At 43.0% G+C, this 26,908-nt stretch overlaps 1 protein-coding gene and 1 long non-coding RNA gene across 5 annotated transcripts in view; one reads left to right on the forward strand and one right to left on the reverse strand.

Moving 5' to 3' along the window:
• ESR1 (estrogen receptor 1) overlaps positions 1-16,211 on the forward strand; it is a 358,968-nt gene extending 342,757 nt beyond the window's left edge. For all 4 annotated transcript variants that reach the window (XM_019735446.2, XM_019735444.2, XM_019735445.2 and 1 more), the window contains 2 exons: positions 7,600-7,783; positions 11,738-16,211. In XM_019735446.2, the coding sequence (XP_019591005.2) occupies positions 7,600-7,783; positions 11,738-11,972 (419 nt within the window). In that variant the 3' untranslated portion in view covers positions 11,973-16,211. The remainder of the gene's footprint in view (positions 1-7,599; positions 7,784-11,737) is intronic.
• On the reverse strand, positions 4,744-25,626 carry LOC109449327 (uncharacterized). The gene is made up of 3 exons (XR_002137681.2): positions 23,397-25,626; positions 16,964-17,201; positions 4,744-12,716 (listed from the first exon to the last, which is right to left on the reverse strand). It is a non-coding gene; the product is annotated as an uncharacterized LOC109449327 (long non-coding RNA).
• Between the last annotated feature and the right edge of the window lie 1,282 nt (positions 25,627-26,908).

Genomic DNA, 26,908 nt, shown 5'->3' on the forward strand with positions numbered 1-26,908 from the left:
TTTCTGGGAAAACAATGCAACCATCAAGACCTCCCAAGAACAGGCCAGCTCAATAGGACGAGGAGCTCTGCATGCAACCTTGTGAACAAACTCCTCTGTAATAGATGGGCGGCACACTTTCCATCAAAATGTCTTCTTCTTGACCTCAGAACCCTACTAATCGACTGTTTAAGGAATAAGAAAATGAAAACTTTCGCTGTTTCTTAATATGTTACAGATATAACTAACAAAACTAAGTCTCCTAAGCAAAATGTGGATTCATAATGGCTATATCCTAAAAGATAGAATAAGGCTAGGATACTATTTATTACAAAAATTAAAAAATGCAATTTTCAACTTTTTCTGTCTGACTTATTTGATTTAGCATAATAATGTCAAGATCCATCCATGTTGTCGTAAATGGCACTATTTCATCTTTTCTTATGGCAAAATAGTATCCCAATAAACTTAAAAAAATCCAATTTCACAAGTAAATGTGAGACACATGGCTGCCACTTCATTTTTTTTAAAAGTACACATTTAAGATTTCTTCTCAAGTTAGTTGAATCAGTACATCAGTCTCACAATCTGAAATCGTCATTAAGAGATTTATCCTTTGAGTCAGCTCGAATGTATTGACTTACCGAATATTTATATTCTAAAATATTTAGTAGATTTCACAAAAAGTTATACTAAATTGATAAATGTCACTGAATCATTAACATATGATTTCATACACATCTGTGTCAAGATGGCACTTGTGGGTATAGAATAATGCCACATGAACAGGACCACCATGTACCCATGTTGGGTTCTGGCAAGAACACCTATCTTCACTGTGATTCGTCTCAGTTTGAGATCACTTAGAAGAGGATTTGGATGAGTTTGTGATCTTAGAAATACTAGTGAATAGTAAACATTGTTCGAGGATTGGGTTACAGACAAGTTCTTCACCTTTCAGGTGAAAAATCATGCATCAGTAGGAAAATGGATGTTTCCTATCTGTGGACAAATACTGCTATAAGCAATACTCTCTTTGTTCAGTTCATGACATGAGAAGTCAGTCCCTGCATGGCACAAAGCAATCTCTTTGAAATCCTCAGTAATGTTGGGAGCTGCATCTCTGAATCATGACTAACTGAACGTTCTGAATTCTGTGGCATGCCCCTTGGTTCTTTAACATATTGGTTGCTATGGAGTGTGTCAGTATTTAGAATGAATGGTTAGCAAGATAGGGATGGTGAGGTGGTTCCAGAATCTAGGTCATGGTTTCTGTAATAAAATGTGAAATATTGGCATCTGGGGAGGGAGATAACTTCTAAGTAAACTGTGCAACGTAAGACGTGAGAAATGTGGAAAATGGCAACAAAAGGAGGCATGTGAAACCTCCCTGTGACTTTATCTCTTCTTATACAAATGTATTCATTTATTCAATCATTTATTCTTATACAAATATATTCATTTATCTAACCAAAATACTTGTCACTTTCATTAAAGGGAGACAACTTCAATAACAAATAAATTGCAAACTGTGCAATGGCTCAAACACCTGGAGGTTTATTTCCTGTTTACTCAACAATGTCAGAGCCTCTTCCATGTGGCTCACGCAGGGACTCAGGCTGATGAGGGCTGTGCAATCTGAACTGTGTGGCCTCCAAGGTCTTATTAAGAGTTCTTGCCATTGTAACCAGCCAGCCAGAAAGAGGACCAAGCAGGGAGGACCACACGGAGAGGACAGCCTCAAAGCCGTTTCGCATCAGGATCAGGCCCTTTGCGCAGAAAGAGGGTACAGGTCATGTTTCCAAGATTTTACATTTTCGTGGCCACAATATAAAGAAACCATGGTAATCCCGTAATTCGTAATCCTAGCTGACCATAAGATTCATCAATGGGGAGATTTTTGAAAACACAGGTATCAGAGCTCCACCCCTAGCTGCCGGCCAAACAGGTTTGGGAGGAACTCCATGTGAGATTCTGAGAGACCACCACATCTGAAAATCACAAATCTTGGAGAACGATATCTTAGAATTGCCAGTAAATAATACCAGTCTAATAAAACATGCAAATCCCTTTGAATATCCTGAAATGAAATAAATATATTAGGTTGGTGCAAAAGTAATTGTGGTTTTTGCAATTACTTTTAACCTTTTAAATCGCAATTACTTTTGCACCAACCTGATATAATAGTTTATACATGTAGTTTTTTGAAATCAATATAATGTCATAACTTCATACAAGGGAGAAATGATGTTAAACTGATTTAAAATAAAGTGATGTGTATTTCATTGCAGACACCCAGAGCTTGACTAAGGTAGAAAACATAATAAAGTAGGAAAATGCTTACATGTATTTATAATGAATGTTTGAATACAAGATGATTAGGAGCTTTACTGTACAGTAAGTACAGGCACATGAGAAAGCTGAGGTAAGGATGGATTCCTTGAATAAGAAAACTAAAAACTAACCCAAACCTATTTATATATAAGAAGAGAGAAATAAATTAGACTGATTTAGTAATGACCTGTCAAAAAAACCAGCTTGTCAAAGAAAAATATAAATAAATAAATGATTTTGCAAATGAGCTGGGCTTTATTATGTGTATTTTTAAAGTAATTCCCTTTGTTATGATACAGGATAAGGAAGTGCCAAAGTGTATAGAGGCATATATCGTATCTTAATAGCCTATGATAGTCCAGGCAAATATTCATTCTCTGGAACTTATAAAGGTCATATCCTTTGGGTAAGAATTGGAGAAGAGATGATGGATTGGCAAAAGAAACAGTAATACCTATAAGAGGTGATCAAGAAATGTGTGGGAAACCTCTGGAGACAATGTCAGTGTTAAGACAGAAAGACAAGAAAGAACCCCAAAATAATTTGAATATGTACTTTTCACAAAATGGATTTCTTATCCTGCTACAAAATTATTTAAAAACATGTCAGAGGCAATAACACAATATTTCATTGATGTCTACTACTTTATAATAGTTGATTATAATTTTACATCTCGTGAATATATTTGCAACCAACTGTGTTGCCTGTCTAAGACATGTACAACTACACTGAAATAATTTCAACTAAGCATCTAGTGGGAAAGCTTATGTAACACATTCAATTGCCAGACTGCATAAAGTCAAAAAGTGTTTAATCATTTTGAGAAAAGGTATTCCATTTAAGTTTCCCTCTCTATAACCAACTTGCATGCTGGACCTTTTGTGTACGGCCTTGTAAAAGCTTTCAGAAAGTTTCACTATGAATTTTTATTTGTAGTACAAATTAGTTCAGTAGGACATTCAAGAAAAAAAAAAAAATCCTTCATTGTTTTGGACTATCCTGCACGTTGTAGGCTATCCAGCACAGCCACCCCCACTAACTGGCTGTAGTAACCAGGGGGTGTTCAAACAGCCCAGAAGGGACAGTACCATCCTGAAAAGAACAGCAGTCAGGGAAAGCACAAAACAAACATGGTGCTCATCAAACTGTCAACCTTGAAGGCCCTTCTGAGCAAATGTGCTATTTGTTTGTGGAAGCAATTCTCAGCAGAAAACCTGAAAGGCGGATGGGCCAACTAATCACTGGGTGAACAGGATAAGAAGAGAAGTTCCTTTTATCCCGGTTTTCTGGCCCAGACCACTTATAACTGTGGACTTGAGTTTTCTTCACTATCTTTTTCCTTTGAGTCATTCCCTTTTTTGTTGTCAAGCTGCCATAGATTGAAGGACTCTCCCAGGGTCCTTTTGGAAAAGAAACAATGTGGCCTTGCTGAAGAATTTGTCCTCAAGCCACTGGCCTCAGCCATCCTCACTTTTCTAGGAGCAATTAGCTGTGGCCCCCAGCAGAGGTCAATGCCAGGCAATGCCAAGCACCCCGGTTGTGCTAGTGCTTCTGCCTGGGCATGGCCAGGTGTATATGTGCACTGCAGCGTTCTTTCCTGCATTCCTCCAACTTCTGGAAAACTCCTTTCCCTGGAAAAGTGATGGGGGTGGAGAAGGGTTCCTGTAGAGTGGAGAGCAAAACGGAAGAAGAAAGAGTGTTCAAGCAGAGTGAGAGAAGGCGAGGGAGACAGAGGAATCAAGAGTCAGTGAAAGCAAGAGAGTGAGAAAGATTGAATTGAGATCTCTTATACATGGGGGTGTCCCTACGGTCTTGGTCCCCATTCTTTTCTACCACCAGATTTCTCCACAGACTCTTCCTACAACTCCCTATGTTGGCTGCAAGAAATCAGAATGTGTAGAAGCTCAGATCTGCCGACAACACTTCCAGACTGGATAATGACATACAGATTGTTTTTTTTCATCTTTGGGATTTGGAGCAGCCTTGAGAGTTGCAAAAGCCTGCCTTGTGGCAAGAATGTTTCTGAAGGCCCTCAGTGTCTGGTCACTGCCTCTGTGCTGCTGAGAACAGTGGTGCAGCCGTCGGGGTGGCAGAGACCACCTGGGATATGGAGAAATTACCAGCAGCCCTGTTTTGCTCTTCCCAGAGCACCTGAAGCATTCCGGGAATTTGGATTTCTGTTGTTTCTCTCCAGCGGTCCCTTAGGGGCAATAGGCAGCAAACATGGACCCCATTTTGCCAGAAAAGCCCAAAGGGATGATGGCTGTTGTTGTCAGTTATTGGCATTTCAATTGGACTGTATTTTTACTTCTAAGTATATTTGCACAGCTAGGAAGCATCTTCTGATGAGGATGAGATGATATGCTGTATTGGTGCCAAGACAGGACTAGAAAAACAGGCTTGTTCTGAAAATGGCCTGCCTCCTGAGAGTCAGTGTTAAGAAAATTCTTTCTCCACAGGCAATATCTGCTCTTTAAACATTAACACTTAGAAGGAAATAAGGCTTGAAACCTTTATCACGTAATACAGTGCACGCACACTGTAACTTCTCCTTGAAAGCATGCTGAAGAAAGGAATCCATACATGCGTGCCAAGGAAGATGGGGGTTCAGCAACCCACAAGGAAACTCCACACACGGGATCTGAGTGCCAAGGCTCTGACGACCTCTGTTGCCAAGGGCAGAGTGCAGCGTTGGCCCTCAGGACGGCTGAGATTCTAGCACATTCTGTTCTAACCCTATGCACGTGAGCAGGAAGGCCAACTGCTGCACGAGTGTCATCTTCCTAGGGGTGGCCATCCAAGCTGTTTGCTCCTCGAACAAGAATGGGCTTATTGGTGAATGAAGCCAGCCTCCCGGGTGGTAACAAAAAAAGAAAACTGGTAGAAAACGCATCATCCATGTTGGATTAATTCAGCTCTATAGCCTGGGCAGGTTCCCAGTATATCCAGCCCGATGCAGGGCCTCTGGGAGATGTGGGGCTAGGTAGACTGTGTGTGGTGAGAGGCAGAGCCATGGAGACTCAGCAGAAGCCACCCGACCCCCAACCCATGGCTTCCCTACCATCCTTTATCTCCTGGCCAAGCCCAAGGCCACTGGACATTTGCCCATTTTTCTAATTGGACACATTCTTTCCCTATCAACAGCCCACATGGAACATAAGTGAAGTAATCTAGCAATTTCTTTCTTATCCCACTGCCTGGCTGCTGCTTACTCGTCTGTGCTCTATTTGCTTTGGATCAAAGTGCCCCTGGGTACCAAAAGCTACATTATTCTATTCAGCTGCCTGTTGATCCTGATTGCTCTAGTTTGGTTGTTATGTGTGTTTTAACTCTTAGCCATTTCCATTCTGGGCAATTACAACGTTTACTATGCGTTCCTCTGTGTGTTTTCCCCATTCCCAACATACAGGCTGCTGTGTGAGCCTTAACTGGTCACAACATTACAACTGCAAAGTCAGGGAGTGATGAACTTGAGAGTCTTTTTTTTAAAAATCAATTATTTACTGAGAAAACTATTTTTTTTTTTTTTAAATTGAGGAATATTGGGGAACAGTGTGTTTTTCTAGGACCCATCAGTTCCAAGTCGAGTCATTGTTTTCAATCTAGTTGTGGAGGGCGCAGCTCACTGGCCCATGTGGGAATCGAACCGGCGACCTTGGTGTATGAGCAATGTGCTCCAACCACCTGAGTCATCCAGCCGCCCCAAACTTGGGAGTCTTAACTTGGAGGTACCAGTGAGGACAGAGGGGAAGAGGAGAAGAAATAAATATATATATATAAGAAATATATTTATGAAATATTAATTATATTTACATATTTATAAATATCTTATACACATTTACACATACTTATAAGAAAAATATTTATTTCTATCCACTCTTATTTTGAAATAAGACCGAAAAAATATTGCTAAATATATATCATCATGGAGAAAATATCACATCACGTACTCCCTGCGAGATGGTATGATTCGGCAGAATGGGGCTTATTTCTGGAGTATTTACTTGAGAGCAAATCCATCATGTGGTCCCAAGACAAGACTGGTCGGTCCATCCTGCCCTCCTCCTGCTCTCAACACTTCGTATTTTATCAGTCTCCTTCTTCTGGTCCTTGGGCTGAGCTTACAAGTTAGTTGAATAGTCAGGATTCTTTCACCTGCAAGTGACAGAAACCCAACTCACACTGTCCTAAGCATGATGAATTTATGGATTCATGTGTTAAAAAGGACACTATGGAAGCTCCAAGCTCAAATGAAAAAAACGTAAGAAGCAGGACCATGGGACTGGAACCAGAGCTTCTCCCACTAACTCCCCAACCCCCAATAACTCATCTTTGCTTATTGTTACTCTGGTCCATTCTACAGACGGAAACTCCATATGCTGAGAAGATGCAACTTAACAGTCCCATATTCTCATCCTTCTAATTCGGCAACTCTAGAGGAAAGAATTTCTGTCTCACAACTTCCATATACAATTCCAGAAAAGCCTCAGATTGTCCAGTACAGGGCTGACACTATCCAAAAGAATGGATTGGCCTGATTGTCTAGTTTTGGTCCTGAATCTACCTGTGGGCCAGGGAGTAGGAACTATTGCCAGAAGAAAGGCAACAGGGGAAGAAAAAAACAAAACTAAAACAAAAACAAAAACATGCCTGCCAGTGAAAAATAGCACTTTCCATGGTCCTCTACACCCATCATAAACCTTTCAGCTGAGGATGAAAAGTACTAAGGCCCTAAATCTGGCCTGAAATGTAACAGCAAGTTAAATTTTACCTGGAAAAATTACGTGTCAATCACTTAGCAAATCACTTTCACTTTCATCTTACCAGGAGGCCATGAGTCTCCTGAGCATCTCCATGATGACCTGAGGTAGAACCAGCTTGTCGGGCGTCAGTCTCAGCTTTGCTCCATCCTATTGGATGATCTTGGTTACCACATCTCTCTGCCTTTCGGTCTCTTTATGTGATAAGGAACATAAATGCCCTGCTCACAGGGTTGTCCTCAGCACTAATGGGATAGTTTATGTTGGTGTATGACCTGTCAGAGAAGGGGTGGCTAGTGGAACCATGCAGTCCCAAGGTTAATAGTGCCTGGATGACAAACCCTGGAAAGTGGCTGACACACAGGAATTTTGCAGAGTTGCTTGGACCACTTGGGCCCCACACTTGCCCCTTGCTGTGCATGGGTGGGTAAGGCGCTGGCTCAGTGTATGTCCCACGTACACCCCCAGTCTCCTAGACCTCATCCTCTGTGAGTTTCTCCCTCTCACTGTCTCTTTGCACATTCAGGAGTGTACACATTTCTGTCCAGTACTCTGAAGTCTCTGGAAGAGAAGGACCACATCCACCGAGTCCTGGACAAGATTACAGACACCTTGATCCATCTGATGGCCAAAGCGGGGCTGACCCTGCAGCAGCAGCAGCGGCGCCTGGCCCAGCTGCTCCTCATCCTCTCCCACTTCAGGCACATGAGGTGAGGCACCTGGGGTTCCCCAGAGGACAGGCATGAAGACACAGGCCCCGAGCACATGTTACCGCTAGGCCACGAAGGGCTGATGCCTGGCTGCAGATAGCACACTCGGAACAGTTTCTGGTACATACTAAGCGTGAATGCTTTGGGAGGACGGAGAAGTCCAGGGTGTAGGGAAAGCTTCAGAGAGGAAGTGATAGTTACGCTCAGTTTGAAGCATGTGCCAGGTCTACGGGGGGGGGGGGGTCAGGAGGGGCATGTTTGGTCACTCACTTTGTCCCACCCAATCAAGGTAGGTCTGTGAGTACACCATGCCCTGAAGGCATAGGATACGTCCATTATGGTTCCTGTGTCATACTCTACTTACATACACTTAGAAATCCTAAACGAGAGACTCTCGGGCCAGATGCCTCATAGAGGTTCAACATTCACACTTCCATCCCTCTCAAATCCCTTCTTGTCACCGCCACTGGTGATACTCTAGTCCAAGCCACCATCACTTCCTTCTGGGTTTCCGCACCAGCCACCTAACACTCTTCCTTGCTTCCAGTCTTGAACCTTTATAATCCGTGCTCCACGATGAAGCCAAAGTGACCATTCGAATTCCAAATCTGATCATGTTTCCTTACTCAAAACTTTGAAATGGCTTCACACTGCAGTTAGATAAAAGTAGAAATCCTTTTATTTTGCTTACACTGCCTCTATGCTCTAGCTCCTACTTGACTTTCTAGGACTTCCTCACGGTCTCATCTCTAGCCTTTAACAACTGCTCTGTGAGTCATGCAGAAGTCTACTTCAGGCTGCACACTGGCTGGCCAGCTCCGTTTATCTCCGCTAGGCTCACTTACACATCTGTGAGTCAGCTGACTGGGGCCAGACGTAGCTGGGAGACTCTGCTTTAAGCTGTTGGCCTGCAGGTTGGCCAGGTGACTGTCCCACGTGTCTCTTAGCCTCCTGTACCCACTGGTTAGCTGGGACATATTCTTCTCACAGTGATGGCAGAGGAACAAGAAGGCAAGCCAGGTTGGGCAAGTGCATTTTAATCTTTTAGTTAAGTCACACCTACTGACATTCTGTTTGGCCAGCAAGTTACATGATGAAACCCTAAGTCAAGATTACGGACACGGCACAGGGAGGGAATATTTCTGAACAGTATTCCAATCTCTCGTAGCTCAGCTATCACTCCTTGCAGGAAGCATCTCCTGACCCTAACACCTAGTTGGGACTTATGCCCTGTTCTTCCTGATTGTTATTGCCCGTTGTATTACTTTTCTGCCCCATTAGACTGTAAGCAATATGAGGCAGCCATCACAATCCATCTTGCATACTCTGAGTAACCCCATACCACCTAGCATAGGCCTTGGCACATAGTAACTACTCAATAAATATTTTCTATAAGAGCTAAGGAAGGACATTAGCAGAGAAAATAGAACCTTTCTGTGCCAAAGGTGAAAGTGGCCTTGTTTCCATTCCCAATAGACACGTAAGGTGTCTGTCCGGAAGTTTTTGTGGATACTATTTCCATGAAAAGAACTCAGTCTTTAGGGAAGAGATGAAGAAAGTGGTGGAGGTTTTACTCCATGAAGGCCACATAAATGAGGTGAAGTGATGACACTAGGGGGACAGGTGTGACCTTGGGCTTACACTGGGACCCTAGAATGAAAAATAGATTCCTTTTCTTAGTGGCTATGAGGGAAGGGCCGAATGGCTGAAAAGGGCTGGATTAATTTTTAAGGGGCTTTTGAACCTTGAGACTATGAGTCAAATGGCAAGAAGTTTGTCCCAGGTGGTACCCTTTCTGGAGACAACCTTGCTTGAGAAAATAAATATATCTTTCTTTGTATCCACTACAGTGCCCCATATGAAGTCCTATATGTCACATATGCTGAAAGAATGAACAAATTATTTGAGTGTTTCCCCTACCCTATGAATTTGAAATTCCCAAATGATGGCTTCCACTTGACAAACTTTGGAAGAAAGTGAGTAGTCTCTGTTTTCAGGGATTCCCCAGGAATCCCCAAGTCACAGATGAAGGACTCACCTTGGCCAGGTAGAGTAGATGACTGCATTCGGGAGACACACTTCCAACCCTCTGTTTCTTTTGAAGAATATTACAAAGAGGGCAGTGAGGAGAGAATCAGAATAACATAATCCTTTACCAAATTTTCTGGCTGAGAATTTTCAAGGAGAGTAAACTTTTCTTTGAAAAAATGTGTTAGCTTTTACTCTGAGATAAGAATTTCAAAGATGTAGAAACAAAGAGGCATTGCCGATGAAGATTTTTATTTGTTTTTAGGAACTGCAGAATTTTCAAATCTATTAACTGCTTTTTAGCATCAGCAAACCTAATTAGTTAATACCAGATATATTTGCACTAAATTTACAGACCTTGCTAGTTTTACTGGAAATGTATGGTTGAGGGCAGCAACAGTGAGAGGGCTCTCTAGCATTTCTGTTTGAATTATTTGAAAAGCTGGAGAGAAGTTGCTATTTTGTTGAAAGCTTTAAACGTTCTCTCTCTGTCTCTCTCTCTCTCTGTCTCTGTCTCTCTCTCTCTCACACACACACACAAATATTTTGATGCCTCATTGCAACCCATCTAAGTCACAGAACTCTGTCTTATTAAGCTTGGCCCCAGCCATACGCTGTTACTCAGAGAATTTCACACCAGATTTCAGTGGACTGTAAATGTGATTCATTAGGTTGCATGAGTAAGACCGTGTCAGAGCCAGGGGGCATTTCACTTTAATAGCATTTTAAATTAAAACAAACAAACAAAAAAGCCCCCAAACAAAATACCACTTAAAAGTGTCATTTAGATTGTTGTGTGGTAAGACTGAATAGCTTTGATGCTGTATTTTCATGGCAGGTCTCCAACTTGTGCTGACTTTTCCCCTACTACAAATGCAAGTATATTCTAGGATATTTTCTTGGTCCTGCCTACTCATTATACTTTTTTTTTTTTTAAATTTCAAGCTAGATAATAGTTGTTCTATTTTTTTCCTGGTTGTGTGGTGGGGACAGAGCAGAGTGGCGCTGGGGGAGGAGGGCAGAGGAGGAGAGTGGTAAAAGAAATGCCATGTGCCTGCAATTCCCTAGGCCCATGTAGTCCCTATTTTCTGGACATTTATCACATTTTCAGCACTGTTCTAGGCCTGCAGGATGGGCAAATCGGTGCCCTCACAGAACTTGCACTGTGTGTGTGTGTGTGTGTGTGTGTGTGTGTATGTGTGTACATACACACACACGTGAACTTGGGGGGTCAAGAATAAACATAAATGCACAATAGAAGAATTTCAGGTTGTCATAAGTGCTGGTAGGAAAATAGAGTAATGTGAAAGGGGACGGCTGAAGCGGCAGAAACATGAGACCACCACCACTGGGGTGGCACAGTGCCTTTCAGGGGAGGTGGCATTAGAAGATCTCAGTGAAGTGCCCTCCAGGCAGAGGGAACAGCAAGTGCAGACTCCCCGAGTCTGGAAGTAAAGAGAGCTTAGTTTCTTCAAGGGGCAACAGGAACCCAGTGTGGCTTAGAGAGAGTGTGTTTGGGGGCTGGCAGGAGGAGGTGGGAGCCACATCTGTTGGGCTTTGTAGAGCCTGGAAAGAAATTTAGATTTTATTCTGAGTTAAATGGAAAGGCACTTGAAAGTTTTAAGCAAGGGAACTTCTTAAACTATTTGCCACATTGAAAACAAACAAACAAAAACTCTGTCCTATCTGGCTGTATATCTCATCTGTTCTCTTTTGAGATATGATGAGGATAGAAAGGGACAGGATCTCATTTGAATCAGTGGGAGGAAGTCACCTGCATAGAGGATCCTAAAATGGCTCTTTAACCAGGAAGAAAGATAGGCATACCGGTGTCTTTGGAGTTTTTACTTCTGCTGCCTAGGATTTTCAGCAGCTCTGGGGGTGCGATGGTCTAACGTGGTCCTGCCTGTATCTTCCCGCCTACAGTAACAAAGGCATGGAGCATCTGTACAACATGAAGTGTAAGAACGTGGTGCCCCTCTACGACCTGCTGCTGGAGATGTTGGATGCCCACCGCCTGCATGCCCCAACCAACCGCGGGGGCGCCCCCATGGAGCAGACGCACCAGAGCCAGATGGCCACCACTGGCCCCACTTCATCACATTCCTTGCCAGCGTATTACATCAATGGGGAGGCAGAGGGTTTCCCGACCACCATCTGAGAGCTCTCCGGCTCCCCCACAATTCTGACAATCCCTGGCAGCATTTTACCCACATCATACATCACTATAGCAACATTCTGCTCCTGCACACACCCCGGCATGCATGCACCTCCATGGCTTTCTAATATGAGTGGCCATTCATTTGCTTGCTCAGTTCTTAGTGGCACACCTTCTTTTGGGAACAGCCAAAGGGATTCCAGGGCTAAATTCTTTGTAACAGCTCTCCCTTTGCTACATTACTAAGCAGGAGGATTCCTGTAGTTTTCCGTGACTGAATTCAGTCTATGAGCTAGCTGGGGCTCAAATGACTGCATTTAAACTACTCGTTGAGAGCCAGGCCTGGAGAGTGGACATTTCACCTCTGTGAAGCACTTTTTAATGAATCTAAGAATAAGCCACAGGAAAAAATTGAAAGTGGCTCCTTTAACTGCTGACTTGGAAAAAGCTAGATCAAGGCTTTTTTATAGCATCCTCTTGTATTCCTATAGTAATATATTATTTTATTAAAGTAATACATTACAGCTTTTGCTGCGTTGCTTGGCTGTAGCAGAATATTCGGTGATTGTCTATTCATTTCCCCTATAGGAATACAAGTTGCACACACCGATGGAAAATCCTCTCGTTGTCAAGACTTTGTCAACTTAATACACTGCAACTTCAGATTTGCTGACTGCTCTTCTGTTGGCTTATGAGAGCACTGTGTACAGGTCATGGGGTTCCGGTTAATTCTGGCTTCCCGTGGACCTATGGAGAATAGCAAGTTGATCCCAGTTAAGTCACCTCCACATATACCAGTGTCCCGGTGAGGGATAAATTCTTGTTTTTTGTTTTTGTTTTCGTTTTATAAAAGAAAGCCCTCTGCCTCCCAGGACTTGCAGTAAATCTGCTTCAGGACCTGTTCTGGTGTGGTCTCACACTTACCAGCAGAGGGCGCGCTACTTGGATCTTCCGGGTATGTAACTTACACACAAGCAGAGTTAGTCGTGTGTAGGGCCCAGCCTATGACCAAAAGCCGTTTAAATGAGTGAGCGCCCTGGTGACTCTTTAAGCCCTGGGGCACTGGGCTAAATAGTAAATGTGCATGATTATTGTAGGTACCAGAGAACAAGGAGGAAAGCAGGGTAGACACTGGATAAAACTGTGAGGCTCAGGGTGGCCCTACGACAGGCTTCGGCTCCCCAGGAGGGCGGTACTGCACAGTGGGGCTGCGCTGGGATCCATGGGGCCAGCTCCTTGCCTTCATTCCTTCACACGGCCCTGTTTGGAAGCAGCGGCGGTGGAGCTGTGTTCCTACAGTTGCCGGAGCACCGTCTGGAGCCAGGGAGGAAGGGCGAGGAGAGGAGCATTCCCTACTCAGGTGCCTGGGCCCTGGTCAGACTACACATGCCTTTGGCTGTTTAGCGCTCATCCAAAAAATAAAGGTTTGGCCTTCCGGAGGGAGAAAAATAAAAAAGCTTTGCTGAGAACTCATTCAATTAAACTTCATAAACCAGCGAGACTTAGAATTGGGACCCAGGAATCTGTTGACTTATAGGCTAAAAAAAGGAAGTCTCACTCCAGACACAGGGCAGCCTTCTCTCTAGGGCCTTTGCTTCTCTAGAGCAATTACGGCTCTCCTCTTCTCAGCCAAAAAGAAAGTTTGGATTCCGCCGCTGACCTCATTGTCTATAATTTGAATCCCATTGAGAAGTGACACGTCAGCCAACGACTCAGCCAAGCTTCTAGGGCTTCTCTTGCGATGCCTATTAAGAAAAATGGATTTCACTCATTTCTAATTGCCTAGTAAATGATTGCCAAAGGACTGGGAAACAGGGAGGGCCAAAAAAAAAAAAAATGTTTTTCATATATGTGCATCTAAAATCTAAATTTGGGGGCAATTTTATGTAGCTTCATTAAGCATATGTTTAGAACAATCATTCCTTTGTTGTTGTTTTTGTTTAAGAAGCACCTTATATAATATAATATATATATATTTTTTTGAAATTGCAATGCTTATCAGACAATTGAATGTACTAATTCTGTTCTGGATTTGATTTGACTGGGTTAACCTGCAAAACCAACAAAACATATTCAGTTTTTTTGTGTATGCAGTCATTAATGCCTAAGGCCTGGTGATTATTCATTTAAATGAAGATCACATTTCATATCAACTTTTATATCCACAGTAGACAAAATAGCACTAATCCAGATGCCTATTGTTGGATATTGAATGATAGACAATCTTATGTAGCAGAGATTATGCCTGAAATGGAAATTTTATTCAGGGCAGCTAATTTTGCTTTACCAAAATATTAGTAATATTTTTGGACAGTAGCTAATGGGTCAGTGGGTTCTTTTTAATGTTTATACTTAGATTTTCTTTTAAAAAAATAAAAACAAACAAAAAAAAGTTAGGACTATAGATGTTGTAATACCAGCTAAATCCAAACAATAATACAGTGGAGGGTTTTACATTATTCATCTAATGTGTTTGTATTCTAAGACACTACTATATTTGAAATGGGCAGAGAACACCAGATGGCTGGAATGTTAGCCCAGAGTCTCAAATAATTTTAGAAATCTCTTTTTATTCTTATTTGAAGTGCCACTAATGGACAGCTGATACTGTACAGCTGATGTTACCATTGGATGTAGGGAACATGCTGTGTTTTTCCCCCACTCTGAGGCAATTTGGAGTTTGAAAAACACAGATGACCTGGGGGTTTGGGGTAGTGTAGGGAAGTGGGTTCAGAAATTTGGAGAATGTGAAATGTAGTAAGAATCTGGAAAGCATTGTGAGGCAGATCAATACTGGTGGGGTCTGGGTTAGGCACCAGGGTTCAGACTTCTGCCTTGTAAGCCACAAATAACTAGCTCTCTGACAGCCATTTCTAAAACGGCAGCTTGAGTTTCCAGAAAGAACAAGTGACATCCATGGTACAATCCAAGGAATAGCCAGCCAGTGGTCCGTGTTTCTTTCAGCGATTGCCGAGCCCTAGGCTTGCTGCAATGATTCTGTAGTGCTGCCATGCAATGAGCAGAGAGGCTGGTTCATACAAAGAGAAGATCTTACATACGTTGCAAAATCCCTAAGGAAGTGCAGTCTGTGATTAGATTTCCCTATTAACCTTGCAAGTAGGTTTAACCATGCCATATCCTATGCCTTTCAGGGGTTGAACAAATAAGGGACTTACTGATAATTTACTTTTGGTCACATTAAGGTCTTCTCACTTTACAGTCTTATACACTGAAATGGCCATTGATGTAGGCCATTGGTTGAGAGTGCCCCTATGTGGAGCCACTTCCAAATGCCTTCCTATTCATTCTTTCCAACTCTGAGAGGGACTATGGATACTGACTATCACTAGGGCCGTCGTCATGTCTAACATTCACGGGCTTCGGATCCGCTTCGGGAAACTAGTTTTTTAAAGGCAAAATGAGTCATACAATACTTATGAGGCAACCATGGTTCTCTTTGGAGTAAGTCTTGGGAAGATGACCTGGATTACACCGCACACTTCCTTAGGTGAACCTTCTGAAAACTTACTCACTTTCAGCTGGAGCAAAGGAATTTAACTGTGGTCCCAAACACCCATCTTTTTCTTAGTGTGACTATGCTGTTTCTAACTGCATTTCCTTTCCATTTGGATTCAAGTGAGTGTGGCCTCTAAGTCGTTTTCAATTATTTTCTAAGTAACTACTGCCTTTATTATGGCACAATTTTGCACTGTCTTTTAGATATTCAAGAAAAGTTTCTATTCCTTTTTTTTTTTGCATCCAAATGTGCCTGAACTTTTACAATATGTAAATGCTGCCATGTTCTGAACCCATCTTGAGTGTGTTTGCACAGAGCTGTGTACCCTGGAGACAACATAGAGCCTCGTGAGCAGGTGCCTGAGATACAGACCCCTTTGTATTCACAGAGAGGTCATTGGTTATAGAGACTTGAATTAATAAGTGACATTATGCCAGTTTATGTTCTCTCACAACTTATAAACAATGCTTTTAGTGCACTACATATTCTTCAGTGTAGAGCTCTTGTTTTATGGGGAAAGGCTCAAATGTCAAATTGTGTTTGATGGATTAATATACCCTCTCGCTGACGCATACTATTATCAATGTGATTCTGTTTCGTTGCAGCTTTGCTTTGTTCAATGAAACACACTTGTAAACCTCTTTTGCACTTTTAAAAAGAATCCAGTGGGATGCTCAAGCACTTGTAAACAATTTTCTCAACCTAGTTGATGTTCAAATAAAGAATTAGAAGAAAGACAACAGGCTTTGTGTTTTTCTTGTAAGCTCTTTCTCTTGCTAATGCTTCACCACCGACTGCCTAAGATCAAGGTGATGAAATGGATCTACAGAGCACAGTGAACCGTGATGACCAGTCTGATGCCAGACTCCCTGCTCACATCCACCCCCCAGGCACAGGAGGAAGTGTGTGAACATGTGGCCTCACTTCTTACCTCCTCCACATACAAGTTTTATGATAGAGTTTCCACTTCCTCATCAACAAAATAGTGACAGTAACACCTAATTCACAGGGTGGATGTGAGGATTATATGAGGGGCTCATTACAATTGTGGTTGTTTTCTAATGCCTGACCCCAACCCATTCTCTGTGAGGGAGAAGAAAGAAGCTTGAGAGGAATTACTTATGAATGAATGAATGGGTGAATTTATGTGATTCCCTCAAAATCCTCTCCCCCATCACAAAAGTAAAGCAGGAAGGACTGGTACATCCCCACCCCACCCGGCCCCGGGTTTCTGTTTCAGGACTCCCTTCCCTTTTCAGAGCTAGCTGCACATTCCCTTTCACCCGTTTTCTCTGTGATTTGACTGATGAATGGAGGGCAAAAATACTGTGACTTATTGAGCAGCAACATAAGATACACACAGGCTCTGCAGCTAGATGACTCAGTTTGAATCCTCATTCTGCCATTTATTGTGTGACCTTGGGCAAGGAAACTTCCCTGTGCCTCACTTTCTTTGGCTGTAGAGAGAGCCACCTACCTCGAAGGGCTACTGGAAGACGACATGGGTTAATTCACGGACAGCATTTCAGGACAGTGGCTGGCACTGCTCTCCCTTTCCCAGGTCTCTTAAACTGCATATCTGCACTCACATCTTTGTTAGGATGAGTTCAGGTTTCTCACATTGTTTGAGTCATTTTGATTCCAGGAAACTCTTTTCTTGTTGTATCATCCTTGGGCAAGTTCTTCAATCCCCATTTTCCTTGGTTTCCTCATGTCTGAAATGGAAATAAGAACAACACCCATTCTATCGGGCTAGTATGAGGATTAAAAAGGGTAAATATCGGGGGCGGTCCAGTGGCTCAAGTGGTTGGAGCATCGTGCTCCTAACACCGAAGACCGCCGGTTCGATTCCCACATGGGCAGCAGTGAGCTGCGCTCTCTACAGCTAAGATTGTGAACAACAGCTCTCTCTGGAGCCCTGAACAGCTGGAGCTCGGTGTGGGCTGTTGTGTGCTGACCTGTGCTACGGTGAGCAGCCGCGCTGGGCTGCAGCTGGTGTGCAGCTGGCGTGAGTGGCTGGCAGCCAGCGAGAGCTGCCAAGAGCAATGACTGGCGACCAACTGCCTCTGCCGGGTGGAACGCAAGGCTCATAATACCAGCATGGCCCAAGGAGCTTCACCCTATGGCTAGACTGAGACACAATGGTTTAAAAACTGGGGGGGCAGAGGCCAAAAAAACACAAACAGTAATTATCTAAAGTGCCTAGTATAGGACCACACACAGTAGGCTTTCAAAACTCATAAGCTATCAGTATGGTAAATGTTATTACCCCCGTGAGCATTTACATTTCATGGAACCATTGATAGGTCTGGCCTTTCATCTTTCATTTTGTTATTGTTTTGTACATCTCCTGTCTTTTTCCTTCCTTACTGGCCCCTTCTTTTCTTTTTTTGGTTGAATATTTTTAGGGTACTATTTTCATTTTTCGGTTGATATTTTTTTCCATTTCAAAATTATTTTCTTAGTGGTTGATTTTACACGATGCACCTTAACTTATCAGTCTATTTCAGATTAATAGTAACTTTTCATTTCAGTTATTGGTATTTCAGCTCCAACAGAAAAAATTAGTTCTTTTTCTTTTCCCTGTAATTTCTATCTCTTATGGAGAATCCCTATTTGCTGATTCATTGTTGTCATACTTTAATTCATGTTTTTTTTCTTTCAATCTAGTTGTGGAGGGCGCAGCTCACTGGCCAATGTGGGACTCGAACCAGCTACCATGGTGTTATGAGCACCTCGCTGAAACCACTGAGCGGACCAGCTGCCCCCTGGCGGCTGAGCTCCAAGCTCAAGTTGTTGCTTCTCATTGGTCCATGTGGGAATCAAACAGGTGACCTTGAGGTTATGAGCACTGCGCTCTAACCACTGAGCAAACCCGCCGCCCACCAGCAGCTCAGCTCCAAGTCAAGCCATTGTCTTCAATCTAGTTGTGGGGGGCACAGCTCACTGGCCCATGTGGGAATCAAACTGGCAACTTTGTTATTAAGAGCTTGTGCTCTAACTGAGCCATCTGCCACCCCCATACTTTAATTCTTTCAACCTGGTTTCCTTTAGGTATCCTAACACATTTATAGTAGCCGCTTGAAGTCTTTGCTGACTCAAACCAATGTCTGGCAAATCACATAAGCAGTTTCTTTTGACCTCCTTTATTCTTAAGTATAAGTCACATTTTCCTGTTTCTTCACATATCTTATAATTTTTTATTGAAAACTGATCGTTTTAGACACAAAACTGTAGCACCTGTGGATTCTAACCCCCCCCACCCCACCCCGGTGGTTGCTATTCATGCTGTGTTCTGTTGTTGCTTGTTTCTTTGTTTATTAACTCACCTGGGTTAAATATGTGAATTTTGCCTCTCCTACAGCGTTTGATCTCTGATGTTTCTGCTAGGTTCTTAAATTATTTTCTTGTTTTGATTTTTAAGCTTGACTTCCTAGGACCTGCCCCTGTGTCTGCATAGCTTTGTAGTATCTAATGACAGGACAGAGATTGCTCAACACCTGGAGCCGGGAAGGCTACTAACCTCGGCTGATGGATCTGTGCGTTGTTAGGAGAGCACGTTCGATCATCAGGCTGTTTGCAAGTCTAACCCAGCTTTCTGTCTGAACACTTTTTGGTCTCAGTTTTGTAGCCTCAGCCAGGTGGGCACTTGTGACAACCACAGTCACACCTCAGGGTGGTGGAGCCTGGGCCTTCCCTGCTCATCCACCAAATCAAGTGAGCCGTCTGAGACCACGGCCACAGCAACAGAGCTGTGAGTGCTATGCTGTTCCCTGCTCTGGTGCTTACCAAACTGTGGAGGTTGGGGAATGGGAGCATTCTGAGAAAGAATGCCACAGATTTGCACTATACTTACCCAAAATTCAACCATTTTGCAAGCCTAAATATCTCTCATATTATTGTATGCTTTTGGCCATTTTGCAGAGTGCAGAAATGGTTGTTTTGTCAATTTCATTCAGCTTTATAGTTGCTTTTCGGAGCAAAGATTTACCAATCTCCTTACCTGGCCACAGCTGGAAGTCACCCTCTCCATACACCCTGTCCCTCCCTTATTATTCTTCTCGCGATACCAAGGAACAGAGTTGTCTGCATGTGCCACGTGTCATTTCCAGTGTTCAACAAGCTTTTGGGAGAATGTTTAGCAATCTGTGGAATTTTAAAATCTGTCCATTAAGGTGTGTCAAAGTTGGAATGCCTGGCCAGGGGCAGATTCGACACACACCGGCTCCACATCACTTTCTCCAATGTGACATATTCTTACGCCTTTGGGGACATTTAAATTCAGAATTGCTATGTTTAGATTTGCTTCTCCAAGAATACAGCAAATATGAGGGCAGCAAATTTTCATGGCTTTTATTATGTGGACTGTGTTCATTAAAAAGCTAGTTTTAAGTTCACAATCCAATCATGGTTGCTTAAAATTGCAGTATTTGTAACTACTGCTACAATAGTAGAGCTAAGTCAAGGTGAGAGGTGTTCATTCAAGATAGGAACACACTTTCTAATGGAATTACCTACAGATAATCTGGAACACCAGGTTGAAATTATGGGAGGGAGAGCTGAATGCTTTGCAACAGGAGACACCTCTGCGTGGACTGGATAACCTCATCCAAAATGTTGACACGTTTCTCTGAGAAGATGGGATGACCTTTAATTTTCCTTTCAACCCTAAGTCACAACACTTGCACACACATACACACAAGAGTACCATTTATTGCTGCTCCACTATGCCAGGTACTAGCTGTATACACATTTTTCCAGGTAATCCTTACAGCTATGATCTGAGGGTACGTCTACTATTATCCTTATTTTACAAACAAGGACTGAGGGTTAACACAGTTAAATAAGGTTCCCAGAATCAGAAATCTTGTGAGTGGCAGACATCGGGTCAGTCCTAATTCTGAATATGATGGGCACTTCTTAAACTGGGGTTTGAGCTTCCTGGGGGTTACTTAAAGTCACAGAGTACAGATGAAATTTTACTCCAGACCAGAGAAAGTGTATGTAAACAAGACTTCACATTTTATGAGAAGACAGAAAAAGTCATAGGAACTTTTAAGGCAAAAGGTGACTCTACAAATAAATAATGGCTCTGTGGGTAGGGCGCATAATGCTGTGGCCTTCAGGTTCTGGAGAAAAGTGTTCCTCTCTTCCTAGTGGGTGTCCCTTGGGTAGGAAAGCTTGAGAAGCACTTATTCTGCTATCATCCCTGGCACTTGGTGCCAGTGCTTTTGGTTTTTTGGTTTCTGAGGCCATACCAGGCACCTTTCTTGCCCCTGGTTTCTGCCAGGAGCGGTGGGTGAGCTGAGGGGCGATTCTCCTCGGTACCTTGGCATCAGCAGGAGCTCTGTTTCTAGATGATGACAGGGGCCCTTGAAGTCTCAGGCAGTGGGACTCTCACTAGCGGCAGGGCCTGTTTCAGAGGTGACAGCACCTGGGCCAGCCTCACTCCCTCCCTCGGCCATGAATCCAACTCCTACCTCATGGTCTAGGAAAAGGACCATGGCCCAAAGCCAACACACTTGATATCTGTGTAGACACGACAAAATAGCAGCTTTCATCCTAACCAGATGAATGTGTGTGTGTATGTGTGTGGGGAGAACTGGAACAAGGAAGCATTCGGGCAAACATTTTCAAAAGAGATTTCAAAACTGGGTGGTAAAACCTCAGTGGCCAGGCCGGCTAAGAGCAGAGGAAGGAACTCCAAAGTGGCCAACTCTGGGCCCTTTGCCGAAGGCCAGTGACCCGGAGGCCACAGGACAGACAGTTATCTGGGGGACTTTCCAGATCCGGTGCACTGCTAGATCTTTCTTCAGCACTGTAACTGTCATCAGATTCCTTTTTATTGAGAAATCAATAATTGTGGGACAGGCCAATGAAAGGTTTGTGAGCTGGCAAACATTTTTATGGGCTGATTGAATTATTGAGCTCACCCCAGGCTCAGTGGAGTTTAAGTTGTAAATACCCCTGAACGAGTGTGTGTCAATACCCAGGGCCCCAGACCCCAGGCTGGAGGGGAGCAGGGAAAGTAAAGGGGAGGGTGGGGTTAGCAGGAGGGATCCTGTCACTGCGTCTGGGAGCTTCTTTGCGTGCCATCCCAGGCCCTCAAGCACACCAGGTACAGAAGGGTTTCTGGGTTTCAACTACAGCCAGAGAAGTACCTCCTTCAAAATGCAGGGAAGGCTGATGCTGTCAAACTGGGGCGGCTAGATGCTTCGCTAAGAATGGATTATAATTAGAGCAAATGATCCATTCACTTATCTTTGAATTTGTTATTAAATATTTGAAAACACCCCTTAACAATTCTTACAATCTAATCTCCTCTTAAATGCTAATGTGTGTATATATATATGGAAAAGCATCAGTGGATTTATGGAAAGACAGGAGGTTTGGGTAGAGAAGCTTGTTTTAATTACTTGGCAGTGTTGGTACCAACCGCTTCTAACCAGGAACATGAGAAACCTGGTCCAGGAAGTAGACAGACCTGAACCTCAAAAGGACAAAACCCAAGGGGGTTCCAGACTTCCTCCTATGGAAAAAGCTAAGCTTTGGCCTAAGGGTTAAGAAAACAATGCAAAACCTATGTCAGAGAGCTTAAAACAATGTGGAGATTTTTCATTTACTTTCTATCATTGCATAGAGGCAGAGAGAAAAACATACATGCCCTTTTCTATTTTATTAATAGTGTTGTTTTATTAGTAAAACAAGAAGCTAGTCTTGTGGCAAGGAGAGGGAATGAGCCTGGCCCTTTCAAATTTCTCGTGTCCCATTTCCAGGAGAGTATGCTGACAGGTGAGTTCTCTTAGTCCCCAGGCCCCCATCCCCTGTGATATTGGAGATACAAGTTCTCAGCGGCTGCCAGAGGTGTGTAGGTCCCTGGCGCCCGTGGGGTGTACCACAAAAGCCAGCAAAGAGAAGAGATTGCTTGATGAAGCCCCCGGGGAAATGGTGCCACAACCTCATCAAGCCAATAGAAAAGATTCAAAACCCTGAACAAACAAGGTTTTATCACCTGCAAACGATGTCACCACCCTGGCCCTATACTTCCCATTCCTGCTGAGCTCTGGAAAGCCTTGTGTGTGCTCTCTTTGCCAAGGGAGGTACCCAGCCCTGAGAAAGGAGTTCTACAGAGGGGTCAGAACCCTTGCATTCCTGATGTCAGCACCCGAAGCTGAGGGAACAGCAAGGATTGACCCGGCAGGTGCCTCCAGCAGGAAATAACGCGATCTCGGAGAGGCCAAAGGATTTGCAGAACCCTCAATGCCTATGACTTATGACAGGAGGCACCACTTCCATTCCAAAGACAAATATTAAAGCCCTGGCTCCTTCCTGCCCCTAACAAAATCCAACAAAAAAACTTGAGGGGGTAAAAAGAAAGACTTCTTCACGGAAGCTACAGCAGTGTTTTCAGGGAGAAGAACCACAAATGGCAGCCAGATTGAAGAATGGGGGACTTGATCAAGTGCTGAGCTGACCCAGTGGGGTTGCCATTCTGAGGAGTCTTGTCAGGAGAAGGGAATCCGAAAGGCCCCAAAGTCAGACCTGGTGCGGCTCTGCCACTGGTGGTGTTTGTCTTGGTCAGTTCTATCTCGCTCTATCTTTTTCTGTAAAGGGCCACAGAGTAAGTATCATACTGAAAGTGGCCTGCAGACGTTTTTCATTTGTCTGTTTCTGTTTTACAACCCTTTAAAAGTATAAAACCCCCTCTTAGGTCAAGGGCCTACAGAAACAAGCCATAGGTGTTAGTTTGTGACCTTTGCCAAGCATCATCAGGCCACAAGTCCAGCCCCACCCCCACCCCACCCCCCAGCTAAGAAGAAAGTGAGAGTCCAGGAGGTGATGCTTTGAGGGGATCCCAACTGGAAAGGGCAGTGGGGGGGCCTGGACATGCTCACACGTGGGAGACACACCTCTATTCTCGCTGGCTGATTCCAGAGCTACCCGTACGGCTTTCAAGATTGTAAGAGCCTTTCTCCTTCCAGAAAAGTTCCCCAGCTTTTGAGTGTGGGAAGAAGGTCTGGAAAGCTCTTCCCAGCAGCCACTTCTGAAATCCATCTGAAACTCGAGGGAACAACAATACATTGGTTAGCATAGTTGTCCCTTAGTACTTGTCTTGCATCTACAGCACATGCATTGATGTATTTAATTTTCATAACAACCCCTGGCAGCAGGTCCTAACAGTCCATTTTACAGAGGAGGAAACTGAGGAACAGAAAGGTTAAGTAACTTGCTCAGGTTATACATTCAGGAAGTGGCTGAGCTGCCGGATTGAGCCCGGACGTTTTCGCTCAGGAGTCTCTGCTAGACGTAGTTCATCTCTAATAAGATGTGAACAACAGGAGTTTATGTAAATGTCTAGAGACCATTTTTCCTTATCAGTTTCCCATTCAGATCAGCAGACTCTGTGGGAAGTGGGGGAGGGAAGGGACTGAGCCCTACCCAAAGCCCAAGCTGAGGGCAGAGTCTGGAGGGAGATTGTTGAGTAGGAGCAGATATCAAGGAAAAAGCCAGAACAGGGTAAATCTGTGGTGCCTGCACCTAAGAGGAAAGGCATGAGCAGAATCTGTCAGTGACTTCTGAGTGCCTTTGGTGTCCCTGCCAATCCCTTCCGTGTCAGGCCTATGCACTTTTGGAGGAGAGTGGTAGTTTAGGAAGTTCAAGTTTTTCTTGAACAAATGAATCTCACTTGGAGGATGTCTTTCCCAGAAAAGTTCTTCTCCCAGGATTCAGCAAGTATCCTAGTCAGGGAGTCTCCTTATCAGAAATAGGGACTCTGCCCCACCTTTGCTTTTATGACCTGCAACCAACAATTAATTCAGGATGGCGACCTACAGTTGGCTATTAGGATTCCTTTCATAAAAGACCCATCACCATTTATTTTGGGCATACCAATTTTTTTTTTTTTAACTAAAACGCAAATCAAATATCTCTTTATGCAAGAAGTACCCTTTTCTTTGTCTTTTAAAATTATCATTATTAGTACATCAATACGGATCTTCAAAAAAAAATCACGTGCCTTGTCACAATTTAAGTGTATTTAAAATTGTTTCTCCCTCCCTTCTCATTACTCTATTTATAATGTTAAGCCTTCAGTTTTATATCTCTCTCTCAACTTTTTCCTTGCCTTATACAATTAATATGGGATTTTATTCCCTACAAAAATGGGAGCATATTATAGAAACTATTCTCTATTTTTTAAAAAAATTTAAGAATATATGATAGATGTCGCCCCAATAAATATAGATTGATCTCATTTTAAAAAATTGCTGCATTGTAGTACCTGCTGTGTATGTACTATACTTTATTCAACCAGGCCCCAGCTGACTGACATGAGCATTGCAAAGAACTACTAGTGATGAAAGAACTACTAGTGATGAACTAGCCCTGTCTTGTTCCTAACTGGCATGGGCACAGTTGTCTATTTATTTGGAAAATGACAAAGCAGTTCCTTCCTTTACATCAACGATGAAAATGATTCCAGATTGATTATAGATCTAGTAGAAGAAAATACAACCATTTGCATAATCATGGGGTTAAAAAAGGTCTTCTTAATAGAGACTGGCTAGGATCTATAAAGGAAAGAGAACCTATCAGATTTGATGACACAGAAATTCAAATTTTCTGTGTCACTAAAGGAACTATATAAAGTTATGACAAATGATAAACAGAATTAATTTTTCTTATATGCCAAGAGTTCCTTAGACATAGTATAAAAAAGTGAAAACAAAAAACAGTGAAAAAAAGAGGATAAAACAGACTTCATACAGAGGTAGTAGAAAGGGAGCAATATAAATGTAAACTGGTCATGGAAATGCAAATTTAAAAGACAAACAGCCACTGTTGCCCTCAGCGGGGCAGTATTTTAGAAACTGATAACATCTAGTCCAGCCCTCCCGAACTTGTCTGTACACAGGGGTCATGTGGAGAACTTCAAACAAATGCTGATCTCCAGAGACGTAATTTACCTGGTTTGGGGTGAGGTCTGGGCTTCTACCTACCTTTTAAAAAGTTCCCTCAGAGAGTCGAATATACAGAATTTGCACATTAATGGTTTGGGAATAATTCCTTTAATTTTGAAACAAACTCTCTAGATTGAGGGAGGGTCTGAGGAAAAGGGTTCTGTCCTCCACTGGGGGGTGGGGTGGGGTGGGGAGGTTGTAAATTACTACAACTTCTCAGAAAATACTCTGGTAGAATTTATTGCAATTAAGAATGTACATACCTTTTTGATTCAGTAATCCCACCTTGAACGACGCATCTGAGGGAAATAAATGCAGCACTATACAAAGATAAGCACACATATCCATGCCAGCATGTTTCCTGCAACATTGTTCAATAGCAAAAACCTGGAAGAAAACAACTGTTGAAAAAAAGATATTGAGCTTTGCAATGCAGCAAAAATGTGAACATATGTATTGATATGTCTGTGGAATATTGTTAGGTGAAAAATGCCAGGCTCAGAATGATAAAAATAGATCTAATTTTTAAAAATATATGTGTATGCTGTTTGAATAAGAAAATCAAAAGGCACAGAAAGGAAACATCAAATTGGGAGGCTAATGAGTAGGAGGTAGGAAACTACTAATTTTTCTTTAGAACACAAGAGAATCTTTTGTAAGTCAAATGGTTGATTTTTTTAAACAATATGCCTTTAAAATTGACACATATAAAAAAGAGAAAGAAATGGGGTTTGCCTTAAGATGTATTAAAACTTATAACAAAGTAATTAGTATATCATACTAGTACATTAATAGTAGTTATAATACATATCCATATTTATATTATTTTTGTCTTATTATAGTTATATATAATAATAAACATATACACATTATTACAATCAGTTATACTATATACTGTTCTGAGTGGACAGCAGTGGGAAAAGAGATCAACAGCACAGGACAAAGTCCAGAATAAAAATCCAGATTTATATGGAAACTTAGTATTTAATGAAGCTGACATTACAAGTCGGTGGGGGAGGTTGGGCAAATCGCTCAGATCGCTCACCTTTATCTGCTGGGGAGTGTTCAAGTGTCCCAAGATGCGGCAATCTGGAGCAAGTGGTAGCCTGGAAGCCCAGCCCTAGAGCCCAGAGTGGTGTGGTCCTGTCAGGTTTTCCAGGGGACACCTATGCTGTTGATCCCGACTGCATCGGGAGCACCACCAGCCTGGAGAGACTGCCTCGGAGCAGGACGCATCTCTCTGCTTTCCAGTTAACCTGTACATCCCACAGGAAGGTGCAGTGTGGGGGAGGGCGGTGAGCTGTACTGGGTGGTTTGGGGCTGGGGGTAACTGCCTGGAACTGTCCTCGGTGTTGGCAGCTGTTTGGCAACTTCACTCTCTAAGCCCAGCAACTTCCTCATGAATATATGGCAGGATTTAGGCTGGGCTTGGAATGAAGGCCATGATACGATTATTCAACCTG

The sequence above is a fragment of the Rhinolophus sinicus genome, linkage group LG05, assembly GCF_036562045.2.
Source record: "Rhinolophus sinicus isolate RSC01 linkage group LG05, ASM3656204v1, whole genome shotgun sequence".
NCBI classification, from domain to species: Eukaryota; Metazoa; Chordata; class Mammalia; order Chiroptera; family Rhinolophidae; genus Rhinolophus; species Rhinolophus sinicus.